The sequence below is a fragment of the Mirounga angustirostris genome, unplaced genomic scaffold (assembly GCF_029215605.1).
Source record: "Mirounga angustirostris isolate CCGP_5_RB_7025 unplaced genomic scaffold, mMirAng1.0.hap1 SCAF_1, whole genome shotgun sequence".
Taxonomy (NCBI): Eukaryota; Metazoa; Chordata; class Mammalia; order Carnivora; family Phocidae; genus Mirounga; species Mirounga angustirostris.
In genome coordinates this window covers 46614053-46628869 of record NW_026991709.1, presented here as the reverse complement: position 1 = coordinate 46628869, position 14817 = coordinate 46614053, and the positions used below count along the sequence as shown (strand labels likewise).

The window sequence follows — 14817 nt, the reverse complement described above, 5'->3', positions numbered from 1 at the left end:
TTAGATGTTGAGAGAACTGGGGACTGTTATGGTTTCTGTGGCCCCTGGTGGGTGAGGGCCATTGGGCCTTAGAAGAGGGAAGCTGTCCTTATCCCACAGGAAATGGGAATTTCCAGGTGAGCCAAAGAGATAACTGATCTTCCAGGTCAAACCTCCGGCTACTAGGGGCAAATGCACATTTATTTGGAGAAGCAGGGCAGAGTGGAGGGTGACTAGTGGCTGAGGTGGCCAGTGCATGTGTGGTTGACCATCTCAAGAAGTAGTAGAACATGTGGCTGAGTGCACAGACTCTAGGGGTCCTCTTGTGTTCAAATCTCAGCTCTGAACCTCCTACAGGACCTTAGGCAAGGTTTGTTTTTTTAAAAAAATCTTCTTATGCCTCAATTTCCTCTTCTAAAAGTGAGAAGAGTAATAAAAATACCTATATCATAGGGCTTTTGTGCAAATTAAATAGGTAAAACAGGTAAGGTGCTTAGAATGATGTCCGGCACAGAGTAAGTGGGATGTAAATATTAGCTAAGTATTGTTGCTATCCTCACTGATAGAGGTAGGAGCAGGTTCAGGGGATTAGATGGGTGGGGAGAAGCACAGCCTACCTCACTTGGAAGAAATATAAACCCAAGGAACCCATCCTTCCCTCCCTCTCATCTCCCAGAGTACATTTCTCTGATTCCTCCTTGTTTCATCTTCTAAAGAAATGTATGACAACGAAATATATGTGTGTAGTCCCTCCTCTTAATTGAAATTATTTCCATGTTAGATAATAATTCATTCTTAATGATGTCGCCTTTCAAATATTTAACAGATTCTGTTTCTTCGTTGGCCTTGGACCATGGAAACTGGAGCAGTTAATCAGATGGCTGCACTTGCAATTCAAAGAGCAAATTGCATAATCCTTGGTGATACTGAGGTACAGATACCTTGCCTTATGTGAAATATGGATCATAAACTTCTAGTTCTAAATCTTCTGAGAGGCCTTTCACTCTTACTTGGAAGCTATGGATGAAAAGTGTCTAGTCAATAAGGTTAATTTCCACTTGCCATTAGAACAGGGGGACATTAACTCCGAGTACCACCCAGATAGGGTCAACAAGAGCCTCTGCCCTGACCTTCCTGAAACTGTGCCTCCTCCAACTGCCACGAGTGAGGAGCCAAGGGATTGTGCTGTCCAGAGCCCACACTCTTCTAGACCCTGCTCTGGATATGCAAGACCTTAGAATTCTCTACCCAAAGGATCTTGAGCTCTTTCCAGTGACTACAGAGGCTTTTTCTCAGGGTCCACCCTCCAGAGATGAACTGTCTTCTTGTGGTGTGCGACCTCTGGGTCCAACATTAGGCTGGGGAGTAGCTGTTTGTTAGGGATTGTTCACTTGCGTGGTTGTGAAACCTGCATGGTCTATGGTTCATAGTCTATGACCAAGCTGGAGTTGGGAACAAATGAACCAGGGGTAGGCTGATCTCTCTCAGCCTCTGCATTCTGGTGTAGCAATTCAAGGAGTCAGAGAATTCTAAATTTGAACATGGCCTTTCATGTTGTTACAAATGTATATTTGCCAAGGCGGAGGGATAGAACATAAACTATTTAAACAGTTGGCTTGATTCATAACTTTTAAAGATTTAAATCTATAGTATGTGGGTCACCATTTGTACTTTTGCCCAAAGCATCACAAATATTAGGGGTGGACCTGATTAACATAGATAACATTAAAAAGTCCCATGTCCATGATTTTCTTTACTGACACAGAAGGGGCCAAGACACAGCAGACAGTTCAAAAGCAAGAGCCGAGAAGAACTAACAAAATACCACGGATGACCATCCATTACTATTTTTATTCTTTCTTTGTCTTGCAAATAAGATTTCTGGAAAGGAAAGTATGACCATAATGAATAAATCAAAGCCAATAATAGGACAGTTTCATTGGAAGAAAAAGTAGAAGAAAGCAGAAGGAAAATCCCCAGACATTGGTTGTATCTGTTCTCTGTCAGCCAAAGCTTGGTGTCTGAAAATTATTGCTGGAATAGCTGGAATCTTAACAAAAGTTCCAGGAAACCTGGGGGCTTCTGGACAGCATATGTGAAGTTAAGAGGAAAGAAATATTTCATCTTCTGTGAAAGTCACAACTACGAAGAACAAGGTGTTAACAAGGTAGCAGCTAGGCGTGGCAGGGTGAGTATGTTTTCTTCTTTTCATGTTTCTTATATTTTCTCTAAGTGTCTGAAGCCAAAGCTTGTTGGAGAGAGGAAAGTACCCCTTCCTTCTCCCCTTCGAGTTCCTGGGGGAGAGTTGCGTGTGCCTACTTGGCATGGTGGTGTTCCTGGCATGCACACAGCTGCCAACTTCTCCTGACCTGGTAATTCCAGCTTCAAAACCAGTGGCCGATTTATTCCTGTCCCATGCCCTAGGAGGTGGGAACTAGCAATTGCTAGTGTAGAAGAAACCTAGTCTCAAAAATCAGATTCTTTGCATGTGGATTTCAGTCCTGAGGATCAGCTGGGGACTCCTTTGGTAAGTCCATCTCAGCCTCTCAGTTTATAATCATCGTGGCCTCTGGCAAATCACTTTATCTCAGTGAGCCTCAGTTTCTTTGTGTGCACCATGACGCTAACAAGCTCATGGGGGGTTATTGTGAGAGTTGCCAGCACGTGACTGCTTCACCAACAGATGCTTCCTAAAATGTTTCAGATCCTCTTCCAAATAGCATAGTGTTTTAAAATTGGTATACATTTATATCGAACACATACTGTTCCTTTTTTTAATTTAATAAAATCAACATGTGAATCAATTTAAAATTATTATTTAAGTAAATTTAAATGATCTAGAAAGTAAATGTCTACTCATACCCCTCCCCAAGCTTATTCATTCATTGTCTCTACATCATGTAGGACGTATAGTGCGGGGAGGAAGTCTAGGAGGAGGGCCAAAATGAAACGAGAGGATGCTGTTTGATTACTTTCTGCCTGTCTTCCAAGGATCTCCTGAGTTAAAAATTCATCTGGCTTCCATTTCCTGCAGAATTTTGCTTATTTGAAATGTTCAAGAAATCAATTGATCCCACTTCAAACAGACTAGGTTTTGCTGGCTGTGTAAAAACCCCAACCCCCTTTTGTGTCACTCCCAAGTCTGGACTTCACAAGCAGCCAGTTCCTTTTGTACCTTAGCAAAGGACTTCTTTTTGGCTGCTTACCCTTTGTGCTGAGCCAAGTGTCAGGCTGGGAATTGAGGCAATAAATCTCTGTGACTCCTCATATTTGGAATTTCTCCTATTGCTTCTGATAAGGAAATGACAGCATCTCTCAGCTATATGCATGAACCTCAGAGAAATTTGTAAACCAAATCATGTTTTGCTCACAAAATGGAAAGCAAAACGTGCTAAACCTGGCTTTGAGTTAACCCAGATGGTTTTGAGGGCTTGGGTAGTGAACATAGAAATTATCTTTGCTTTATCGTTGCACTTGGACATTTTTAGAATGAAAATAAATTTCTCTCTACCTCTTAAAATATTCTGATTAAGTCTTTCTCGATTATGGGGGAGAGGGTAGCAGCTGCAAAATTTGTGTTAGGTGAAGTCTTTGTAAAGGATCTTCACCTTCCTGTAGTAAGAATAGACCTCACTCTTGGTCCGATTGCTTCCTCCACCCCCTTCCTGCGTCTACTTTGGTACTTCCAAGTTTCATACTAAGTCCCAGTGACTGACTGAAATGAATGTGATTTGGGATCAGCAATTCCTCAGAAATCGAAAGATTTTCCCAAGACCTAACCACATTTTCTGAGATGACTAATGAAACCAATCCAGGTCTAGCTAACTCCCTGCGTGATCATAATGAAAAAATATTCCCAAAATTTAAAAAAAAAAAAGGAAAACTATTTTTTTTTTAAAGTTTCTAGTTGCTTTTGAGTATGTTTTATCCAACAACATTACCGACACCATTCATTCTCTGGCATTTTAGTAGAAGTGGTAAAAATTACTTGGAACAAAAAGCTTCATTCAGCAGCAATCCCTCAGCCCTAGCTCTTATTTGCCTGAGACCCACACCATACATGAAGAGGAGATCATTTTGATCATCCATGATCAGAATCATGCACAGGCTTGGCTAGCATTGATATGAGGTCAACTAGCAGGTGACTCCTTTCAAAGGAACTATGGTTTTGAGTCATACTGTATGAGAAACCCATTTAAAATGACTTTCTTCCTTTCTCCTTAGTCTACAGTAGTTCCTGATTTTGATTTTGTTGGTGCAGGGTTAAATCAATGATTCTGACACATTTGCCATTTGGAGGGAATTGGTATATCCATTCTTTTTACTATTGAGGTAATTGGCTGGAATTTCACTGATTTAACTAGGTCTTTTGGTGTCAGGCAGATATCGCTTTCCGAACTAGGAAATCAGAGTCAATGTGTGGTTAATAAAAACAGGTTAATCTAAATTGATCTTAGAATGTATTTTCTACTTATGTTTGACCATGGGGGCCCCTGATGTCCTAAGAGTTCTTTTCAAACAAAATATTGAAGCCATACAGTGAGAAATCTATCCAAACCTTCCACTTTCACTTACTTAGGTTTTACTTTTCCTCATGTTCATGCTATGACTTGGGACAAGGGAGATTGGAGAATTATTTTGAGGACATTTGGGGGTTAGAAGTCTTTCTTTTGCTTTTTACACTTATAATAAAATTTGGAAGCTCTGAGAGAACTAAGGAATTATATGACAAGCACCATTCCTTTGTTTTGCATTTATTATATCATTTCTTTGGTGTCTACCATGAATTAGGCATTAGAGATAGAGTGACAAATAAGACCTGCACGATTCTTGTTTTCATGGTGCTTGCATTTCAGTGGAGGGCTTATTATTCAGACAATAAGCCAACCAGATAATTTTAGATAGAGGCAAGGGCTGTAGAGAAAAGGAACAGGATCCTGTGATTGGATGGGAGTGGGATTGATGCAACTTTAGATAGGTAGTTGGGGGCAAGGGGAGGGTCTTCTGAGGAGGTGGCAGTTGAATGTAACAAAGGAACCAGCCATGTGACACTGGACAGTGTGCAGACAGAGTGCCTAGCAAGTGTCAAGGCTAATAATAGTCCCTTATTGTGAGGATTAAATTAGTTAATATGTGTAGAATGCTTAGAAGAGTGCCTGGCATCCATAAATGCTAACTGCTTTTCATTCATTAAACATTCACTGAGTGTCCTCCAGGTGCCAGTGTTAGGGCTAGGTGCGAGGAATTAAGAGTTGCATGGAGACTGTCCCAACTTTAGTGTGTTCACTTCAAACTCTGGTGCAGTGATTCTCAATGTCTGGTTTACAGACCATCTGCCTCTTCCTCACTGGTCTTCCTTTTTTCCAGTCCTTTCCCCTACAGAATCTACCTAGATAGGTGTAGGGACTGGACCAGAAATCCACATTTTCTACAAGCTTGCTCCAGTTGATTCTTAGGCTCATTAAAAGTAGAAAATCATGTCCTAATGCATAGACTGTGACTAATTCGTGGTTCTCTTTAATATAGCATATCTTATAGGATCAAGTATGAGTAACTGTCCCATTGCAAGGAGTACCTCTTAGTACTCAAGTGTAGCTTTGCCCAGTTTATGGAGCCATAAATATCATGGAATTATGTTTCACAGTTAACATTCTGTAATGGTTAGGCCTAACTTTTTTGTTGATCTTGAGCTGGCTGAGGATGTTGTGTGTTTTGGATAAAGCTGCTTTTCGGCTATGGTTTGGAAGGTTTGCCTGACACTCTTAAGTGTCATTTAAAACCTGCCAAAAAAATGGCTTATACCTTTTAAGAAGAATGTGCCAAAGAATGTTTGCCAAAGGCTCTTGTATCCTGGAAGAAATTCTACTTGTAAGTAAATTTGCCTAACTGAAATTCCTCCCGTGGGCTCCTCCCTGTACCTATTTTTAAAGTGTAATGTCATCAAAAAGGGAGATGGGAAAGATTTATTTTATTATCTCTCCTTGGCTTTCTACTAGAATGTATCCAGTTCATTTTCTTACTTTAGAATGACTTATATACATTTCTAAAAGGTCTTAGATGCAAAGATCTCAAAGAATATTTGATATAAGGACAGATTCATGCTCATCTACTCAAGGCTGAGTGCTAACAGCCTCTTATATCCAGATTGGATCCCAGGCCAACTTAGCTGTAAGTGAGGCTTCCAATATTTTCCTGAAGAGGCCTTGGTCTGGGAACGGATGTATTCCATTTCATTCCTTTTTAAGTTCTTATTTTTCTTCCTTTACTCGTTTCCATCCATAGCTACTCAACAGCTATGGCCAGATAGAATGATGAAAATGGAAAAATGCTGCCCCTGAGGATGAGGTCATAAGTGGTAAGGGTGAATAAACTGATGTAAACTTAAGGCAAATTTGAATCAGACACGGATCTGAGAATCTTGAAGTTGAGAGGGTAGGGGAAAAAAAAAACCACACACACACAGAAAAAAAAAAAGTTCAAGGACTGCAGCCTGTCAATTATTCAGTTTTCTTGTTTAATTCTTCAGATTGGTAATCCCCCTCACCAAAGAGTATGGAGAATGGGTGGGAAATGTAGACCACATAAAAACCAGTGAAAGATAAAGCTCCACTAAGGCTCAGTCAATATCAGTGAATGATATAAATATGCAGGGCAATGAGAACTCAGCTGTGACACCAGAGGGAAAGAGTATATTAGCCCAGTACTGCTCCCTCAGACACTTTTCTCTTGTCATTTTGATTAGGTTTCACCTGAAAACATGGCTTTCTTTTTTTACACAAATAAAAAGATTCCTTGCCTTCCTTAGATTTAATCATTTATTCCAGCTTTTATGTTTTTATTCATTCAGCGAAGATTTGCTCAGGGCCCAGTGTGTGCCAAGGACAGTTCTAATTGCTGGGGACACAACACTAAAGAAGACGGAAAGGCCCTTGTCTTTATACAGTTTATACACCACTAAATTTCATTTCTTTTTCTTCTACAAAAATGATCATAGCTAGTTAGTATCCATGAGACAGGTGAACATGCTGAAAGGAGCCCTTCTCTGTATAAGTGGGGACCTGGCAAAGGAACTGCAGTCCCAATTTCCTTGGAATTCGCTGTGCCTTTGATTTTCTCTGCATATGAATCCAGTAATTTCTGTGTCCATTTACCAACTACCGTTTACTAAATTTTGGCTCTATCCCAGATTTACTGGTGATTTTGACTAAGTCTTTGTACTCCAAAAGTGTTTTCTTGCTCTTATCAATCAGGCATGGGTGATATGATGGCAATGTCCCCAAACCTTTGAGGCCCATCTCAGTACCACATAGCTGCCTGACCCAGTTCAAGACGGTGCCTCCCACAAAAGAGCTGCTGACTCACAAACCCAGCACATTGCTTCCCTGATTCCACTGTAACATTTCTTTCTCAAGAGTATAAATCTCAGGCCGATATTTAACATTCCTTTTAACTGAACCGTGGATTTGTACCTTGTACTTCTTAAGAGCCTGGAGAGCTCTGCTTCCATTATTCATATTTATAAACATGTCGGAAACAGAGGACACGATTTTATAATTCTCTAGTCACGGGTCTTTGAAACTATTTTACAAAAGAACACTTAGAAGCATCACACCGGCTCCAGCTGAGTGTCTGGTTCAGAATTCTCTCGCAGAGTGGGATTCTATTGGTAGCCAGGTGTCACGGTGGCTGTACATGGCTCATTCTTTAAAAAGTGGCAATGTAGCTTAAAGATTCTTGAATTTAAAATTCTGAAATCAGATTAACTAATACAATTAGAGGGTGAGAGGGCTACAAGTTTTGGAAAGCTTATTGTACCTCAAGCTTCCCTGTTTTGGAAAATGATATTACTACTTATCTAGTTGCTCAAGCTCAAAGTTTAAGAGACATTCTTTTTTTTTTCCAATAAAAAATTCTGAGAGTTTATGTAGCCCTTTTTCAAATTTATATTTATTTTGATAAATGCATAATAACATTCCAAATTTAAGTTTTGAGGTAAGCTATGATTAAATGACATTGTATGATTCACAAAAGATAATGTTGAAAAACTGATTTTATTTCCCTAAAAAATTGTTTCTCAGAGTTATTGCAGTTTTTATAGTCTGATGTTATTTGGACAGCAGCATCACTTTTTTCTTTCTTTCTTTCTTTCTTTCTTTCTTTCTTTCTTTCTTTCTTTCTTTCTTTCTCTCTCTCTCTCTCTCTTTCTTTCTCTCTCTCTTTCTTTCTTCTTTCTTCTTCTTTTTCTCCTTCTTCTTTATTGTAGTAAGAACAGATAACATGGGATCTACCTTCTTAATAAATTTTTAAAGGTATAGTACAATATGGTTAACAATAAGCACAATGTGATCCAACAGATCTCTAGAACTTACTCATCTTGAACAACTGACACTTTATACACATCTGGTAGCAGCTTTCCATTTCCTCTTCCCCCCGATCCCTGGCAACCACCATTCTATTTCTGCTTCTATGAGTTGGACTATTTTATTTTATTTTATTTATTTTATTTTTTATTTTATTTATTTATTTTTTTAAACATTTTTTAATTTAATTTAATTTTATTTTTTTAAAGTTTTTTTTTTTTTATTTGAGAGAGAGAATGAGAGAGAGAGCACATGAGAGGGGGCAAGGTCAGAGGGAGAAGCAGGCTCCCTGCCTAGCAGGGAGCCCGATGCGGGACTCGATCCAGGGACTCCAGGATCATGACCTGAGCCGAAGGCAGTCGCTTAACCAACTGAGCCACCCAGGCGCCCCTGGACAATTTTAGATACCTAGGAGATGTTCCTGAGATGTCCCTTTCTCACACAGCCAGTGCATCAGCGAGTTTTAGGACCTCTCCATAAGGAGGCATCCTGAGCCACTACTGCCTAGGTGCTATCCTGTTCTGCCTGGACCATTGTTATAACCTCCTCACTGGAGTCCCTGCCTCCACTCTTGCTCCGGTCTAATCTGCCCAGAGAAATCAGAATGATGAATTCATGATGTAGACCAGACCCTGTCAAAACCATCCCATGCCTCCCTACTGGATTTCTGTGAACTCTAAGTTGCCTCCACAGCCCGCAAGGCATGCATACTATGGCCCTGCCCTCTTCCCGGACCCCATCTTGTCAGTGCTCTGGTCGGTGGTCTCCTTGCTATTCTGGAACCAGCCCAGCTGGCTCCCAACCCTGGGACTTTGCACTTGCTTCTCTCTCTGCCTGAGCTCCCTTTCAGATCTCTGCACAACTGGCCTCCTTCAGACCTCTGATCAAATGTCATCTCAGAGAGGTCTGCCTGCATCATTCGATTTAAAGCAGTGCTCTCTACTCCTATGGTAATGGTTTTTCTTCATTACCAGACACAGTATTACATATTTATTTTTTTCTCGTTTATTGTGTTCTCTTCAACTAGATGGAATTGTTAGCTCTGAAGCTGGAATGTCATTTCTGACCTCATTCACTGCTAAATCCCCTAAACTTAAAATGGTGCCAGGTGCATAGTAGATTTTCAACACATGTTTGTTCAGTGAATTAATACTTTCCCCCCCCAACTATTACTTTATTTATATTACTATGTTTAAGTTACATGGAAAAGACAACCAAGCAGTTCTGCCCCATTTCAGGAAAGTTTGCAATCAACACCAATTATGTGACAAATAACCAGGAATGGTGACATCTTTGGGTCAAGACTGACAAGGAAGGAGGGCTCTGGTGCTGACAATTCTCCAGAAGGAATACGGCACAGTGGCCGGCACAAGCCATACCAACACGGAACCTTAGCGCTGGTCACAGAGTCGGGTCTCTTCCCTGAAGCTAGCGAATCAAGTCAAATAACTGGGTTTAAAAAACATTTTTCTTAAAGGAAGCACAAATAAGTTTAAAAACCATGGTCTTGACACATTTTCCTTTCAAAATTTACATAAAACACACTTTTCCACTCTAACAGCCCAGATTTTTTTTCCTCACATAGCCCATCATGTAGCTGCAGATAGACTATTCCGCTTCAAGATGTAAACATAGGGGAAAAAAAATTAACGGCATCTGCATAATATTCTCTCTACACACTGGAAAATTGAAAATTAAAAAGAAGAAAGAAAGAAAGAAAGAAAGAAAGAAAGAAAGAAAGAAAGAAAGGAAAGAAAGAAAGAAAGAAAGAAAGAAAGAAAGAAAGAAAGAAAGAAGAAAAAAAGGTTCCCTCTTAGATTCTCACAACCTCTTGTTCCGCAGTTCATGAATCTGACCCTGATGCTAAGGTGACAGTGTATGTAAGTAGATTTTTGTTTTCTGTGAAGGAGACCTGGGAAAAGATGGAGTTATCTCTTTCTCTTCAAGAGTTATCAGATAGTACGTGCTCCTCGAAGCCCTCACTCTCTCGTACTAGAGCGCGTTCCAGGATCACACGGCCTTCCTTAGAGCGCTGGCTGTCTTCAGTGGCGAGCTCATAGATCCATCCCAGTTTGCTACTGCGGTTCTTGCAGCTCACATCTCGAACCATGTGGTGGCCAGTGAGCATGACCCAGTGTTGAACTTCACTGTACTGCAGGTTAACTACCTTGTGAAAAAGAAATGCTCTGCCAGTGGCTTCTGTGAACCGAGTGGAGATGAGCTCTGAGCGGTTGGTCAGGAGTGTATCGCAGTTTGCACAAGAGAACAGACCAGTACCACTGATACGATCGAGGAAATTTCTGCCCATTTTTATAGCTGAACGTTCTTCGCTCCTCAGCTGGGATGAAGCGAATTAATACTTTTTACTATGCTTAAGGTCTAATTAATCTTTTACTTCTACCATATTTGTACAAGGAACTTCTTTCTAATTCAAAGTATCAGGAGGTAGTCATCCTGTATCAAGATTGTATTGTTGAAAGAAACTATAATTGTGGGGCCAGCAGAGACCAAAAAATTGAGATATATGGACCTTCAATGATTCACTTATTTTTTTGAAGCTGTTTAAAATTTCTGTGCTTCAATTTCCTTAATTTCTCAAATAAGGTTGATAATAAACTTTATCTAGCTTAATTCTGAGTTTGCTGTGCAAATACTTGGAATGACATAAAAAATCTAGTAAGCGAGATAGTGATATTTTACTCTACTATGTTTTATTACCCTTTATTTCTATAGCTCTGTCTACGTGTTTATTTTCCTTCATTATCAAGAATCTTTATATCAGCAGATCTTAACATATTATAAGTACACAATAAAAAGAAACCACTAGTGCTTTGTTTTGGTAACCATTCTGTAGTGTTTGGGTTATTGAGGTAAGAAATAGTTTAGTAACACAAGTCTTAGATAAGAAGCTAAAAGAATTAGCAAGGACCAGGTTTAAATCCAAGCAAATCTCTGATAAAAGAGTCTGAAGTGAGGGGGGTTGAACTTGAGTCCACCAGCAAAGATGTGAGTTTTCTGCAAGAGCCCTTTGGTGAGGACTCTTGGGAGGCCGAAACAGGCAGGAGTGCAGGGTTCAGGTGCACAGGCCAAGGGCAGCATCCAGGAAGACAAGAGAAACGTACATCTCCCTGGGTGAGCTCTTCACTTCACTGCAAATGCCATGAGTGTTATTATTTACTGCGCTTCTGGACAAGAGACCAGAATATCGAGTCTTCTGTCCTGGCATATTTCCCACCCGTTGGACCATTTAAGAAAACCCTATACAGTCACTGCCCATCCTCTCTGTATTTGCTCTTGTGATCACATAACTGGATAACTCGAACTCTACAATTCAATCTGGTTTGAAAGAACTCCCAAACAATGTAAATTACATTTTAATTTTTTCCCTACTTTATAGAAAGTGGAGCCCAGAGAGGTTAATCGAGTTGTCCAAGGCTGCATGATAAGTTGGAAGTTGATTCCAAGTTGTTGCGCTTTTTGTGTAGGTAGAAGCATGTCTTTATCCACATGAATTGATTTCATTAGGAAGAATCAGAAAAAAACTCATTGCTTCAGTATGTATTTTATGAGTTTTTTCAGACATTGACCTGGGACCTCATAACTATTTACAAGTAACAGTTGTTTTGGTAACTGTTTTAAATTGCCAGTATAAGAAAGGCTGGCCAGAGTAATCTCTCTCCGGGAGCTGTCTAGGTTCAAGTCCAGCTGTAAGGCTTTACTGTTTGGGCAGCCTCAGGCAAGGTCCTTACATTTTTTTGTATCTTGAGATTATATTTCCTTTCTGGGAAAATGTGGATAATACTTGTATCTGTCTCATTGGGTTGCTCTGCATAACTGAACATATATAAAGTATTAGAGCAGTGCCTAGTACATAGTAAGTGATATACGCATATTTATTTTTATAGTACCTAGATACAAATGTGGACAGTACCAGAGTACATTAGAGCTTATTCTTAAAGGTTCTCATCTTGAACATAGTTCTGTAAAAAAAAGAAGCCGTGTCCAAAAGAAAGCACTTCATTGTCGTCTCTAGATGCAGTAATTCAGAGCCATCGCTAGATGGCACCAGTAATGCGTTGTAACTTCAGCGGCAGTGGTTTTAGCAAATGGGTCAAACCTGGGAATCTATTTTCTGTGCCTCACAGCATTGCGAACTCAGGTTGCCTCTTCCCCACAAGGTAGGCCTTTAACAGAACTGTTTTGTTCAGCAAAGTTTGCCTTCTGTGGCCGCTCTTGGGACCTACCCACAGGCTCCCAGTCCTCCTGATGGTAGCCTCACAGAAGCCTGGGTTTCGGTGCCTCCATCCCTTGTGAATTTGCATATCAGGAGTGCTCTTGGCCAGGTGACTACTGGACAAGGTCAGAATCCTGTGTTAAGATTAGTCAGTGGTTCTCCGAATGTATCGTTTCAGCATCACCTGGGAACTTGTTAACATGTAAATAGTTGGTCCCCATCTCAGACCTGCTGACCAGGAATCAGTGTTTTAACAAGCCCTGCTGATGATTCTGATGTCTGCAGAAGTTAGAGAACCACTGAGATGAAGCAATGTTCAGCATCATATACATGTTGGCACTGGCTGGATCCTCAGAGAATATTTTGTACAACCCTCTCATTTTGTTGAGAAGGAAACTGAGTCCAGAGAAGTTAAATGACTCATTGGAGACCACAGGGTTAGGCTTGTGGCAGAGCCAGGTCCCAGGGCTGCCAAGTTGCATCCTCCAGCTTTTCCCACCCTCACCCAATTTCCCCCTCACAACTAAGGCTACCAAGTACATATTCTAGCCTGATTCCTACTCATGAAGGAAAAAAAACTTTATCTTTTTATACAGGAGTGGATTCATTCATTACAACTGACATTTCTACAGGGAAAAAAAATGAAGTGTGAGGCGCACGCGTGTGTGTGTTGGAAGAGTGTGTGTGTGTGTGTGTGTGTGTGTGTGTGTGTTGGAAGTGAGGGGGATCAAGTAAAAAAAAGTCACATTCTCAGTTGCTAGGAGAGGCAGTTATGCAGGATACCCTGGGAAACAGTTAAGTGCAGCCAAGACAGGCAAAGGCATTAGGGAAGACATGTAGGAGGAGGAAGCTTCAGGGCTGAACTTTGGGGGTGATGGGTAAGAGTTCACCAGGGAAAGCAGGGAAAGGATATTCAAAAAGAGAGCTCAGCATGTGCAAGGTGTGGGGTCATGAAACAGTGTGGCGAATCACAAGAGTTTGGTTTGATGGTGGGGTAGGGTGTATGTGGAGGAATTACCATGTTATAAATAATAATGACATTACTACTACTACTAATTGCTGACACTTACTGAATATTAACTATGCACCAACTATTGCACTAAACATTTTACATCTACTATTAATTTAATCCTTAAACAACTTTTGTGAGTGTTTACTCTTATTCCTATTTCATAGATGCCAATAGAAACACATGTACTGTTCTATTTTCCTTAAAATCAAGTGTTACTATTTTCCATTTCTTAGACAGACATTGAACTTGGAAAAAGAGCCTTGATATTTACTTGTTCCACAATGATCTCCATAATGCATGGTATATATTTTTGAGGTAAGAGGAATATGTTTTTAGTACATATATTTTTTTTTATAAGCGTATTTTTCTTTTTTTTAAAAGACTTATTTATTTATTTGACAGAGAGAGACACAGCAAGAGAGGGAACACAAACAGGGGGAGTGGGAGAGGGAGAAGCAGGCTTCCTACTGAGCAGGGAGCCCGATGCGGGGCTCTATCCCAGGACCCTGGGATCATGACCTGAGCCAAAGGCAGACGTTTACCAACTGAGCCATCCAGGCGCCCCAAGTGTATTTTTCATAAGTGCCTAAAATCAGGAGGATTTTGACAGCCTTTCTTTTTTATTTTTTTTTATTATGTTATGTTAATCACCATACATTACATCATTAGTTTTTGATGTAGTGTTCCATGATTCATTGTTTGAGTGTAACAACACCCAGTGCTCCATTCAGTACGTGCCCTCTTTAATAGCCATCACCAGGCTAACCCATCCCCCCACTCCCCTCCTCTCTAGAACCCTCAGTTTGTTTCTCAGAGTCCATAGTCTCTCATGGTTCGTCTCCCCCTCCGATTTCCCACCCTTCATTTCTCCCTTCCTACTATCTTTTTTTTTTTTTTTTTAACATATAATGTATTATTCATTTCAGAGGTACAGGTCTGTGATTCAACAGTCCTACACAATTCACAGCGCTCACCATAGCACATACTCTCCCCAGTGTCTATCACCCAGCCACCCCATCCCTCCCACCCCCCACCACTCCAGCAACCCTCAGTTTGTTTCCTGAGATTAAGAATTCCTTTCTTTTTTTAACTCAAGGAATGAATGTCTCATTATTCTTTGGTCTATCAGAAACTCTGGAAGTAGCCAGGTTTTCATGATAATAGATGATTTGCGTTTGAAAAGTGGCAAAGAAAGCTCATGTCAATGATTTGACTCACTGAAGAAAGGAAGC

At 40.4% G+C, this 14817-nt stretch overlaps 2 protein-coding genes and 1 long non-coding RNA gene across 6 annotated transcripts in view; 1 reads left to right on the top strand and 2 right to left on the bottom strand.

Moving 5' to 3' along the window:
• COL8A1 (collagen type VIII alpha 1 chain) overlaps window positions 1-14817 on the bottom strand; it is a 160592-nt gene that overhangs the window by 35775 nt on the left and 110000 nt on the right. The gene's annotated exons all lie outside the window — the stretch shown is intronic.
• The window catches only part of LOC135365666 (uncharacterized), a 34770-nt gene continuing 20759 nt past the window's right edge, over window positions 807-14817 (top strand). Inside the window, exons 1-2 of the long non-coding RNA XR_010404749.1 lie at window positions 807-910; window positions 1745-2167. This is a non-coding gene — a long non-coding RNA (uncharacterized LOC135365666). The remainder of the gene's footprint in view (window positions 911-1744; window positions 2168-14817) is intronic.
• LOC123863327 (protein yippee-like 5) lies at window positions 6763-14561 on the bottom strand. Its single transcript, XM_054504139.2, has one exon. It carries the CDS (start codon window positions 10645-10647, stop codon window positions 10282-10284), a length of 366 nt encoding a protein of 121 aa, XP_054360114.1. The 5' UTR covers window positions 10648-14561; the 3' UTR covers window positions 6763-10281.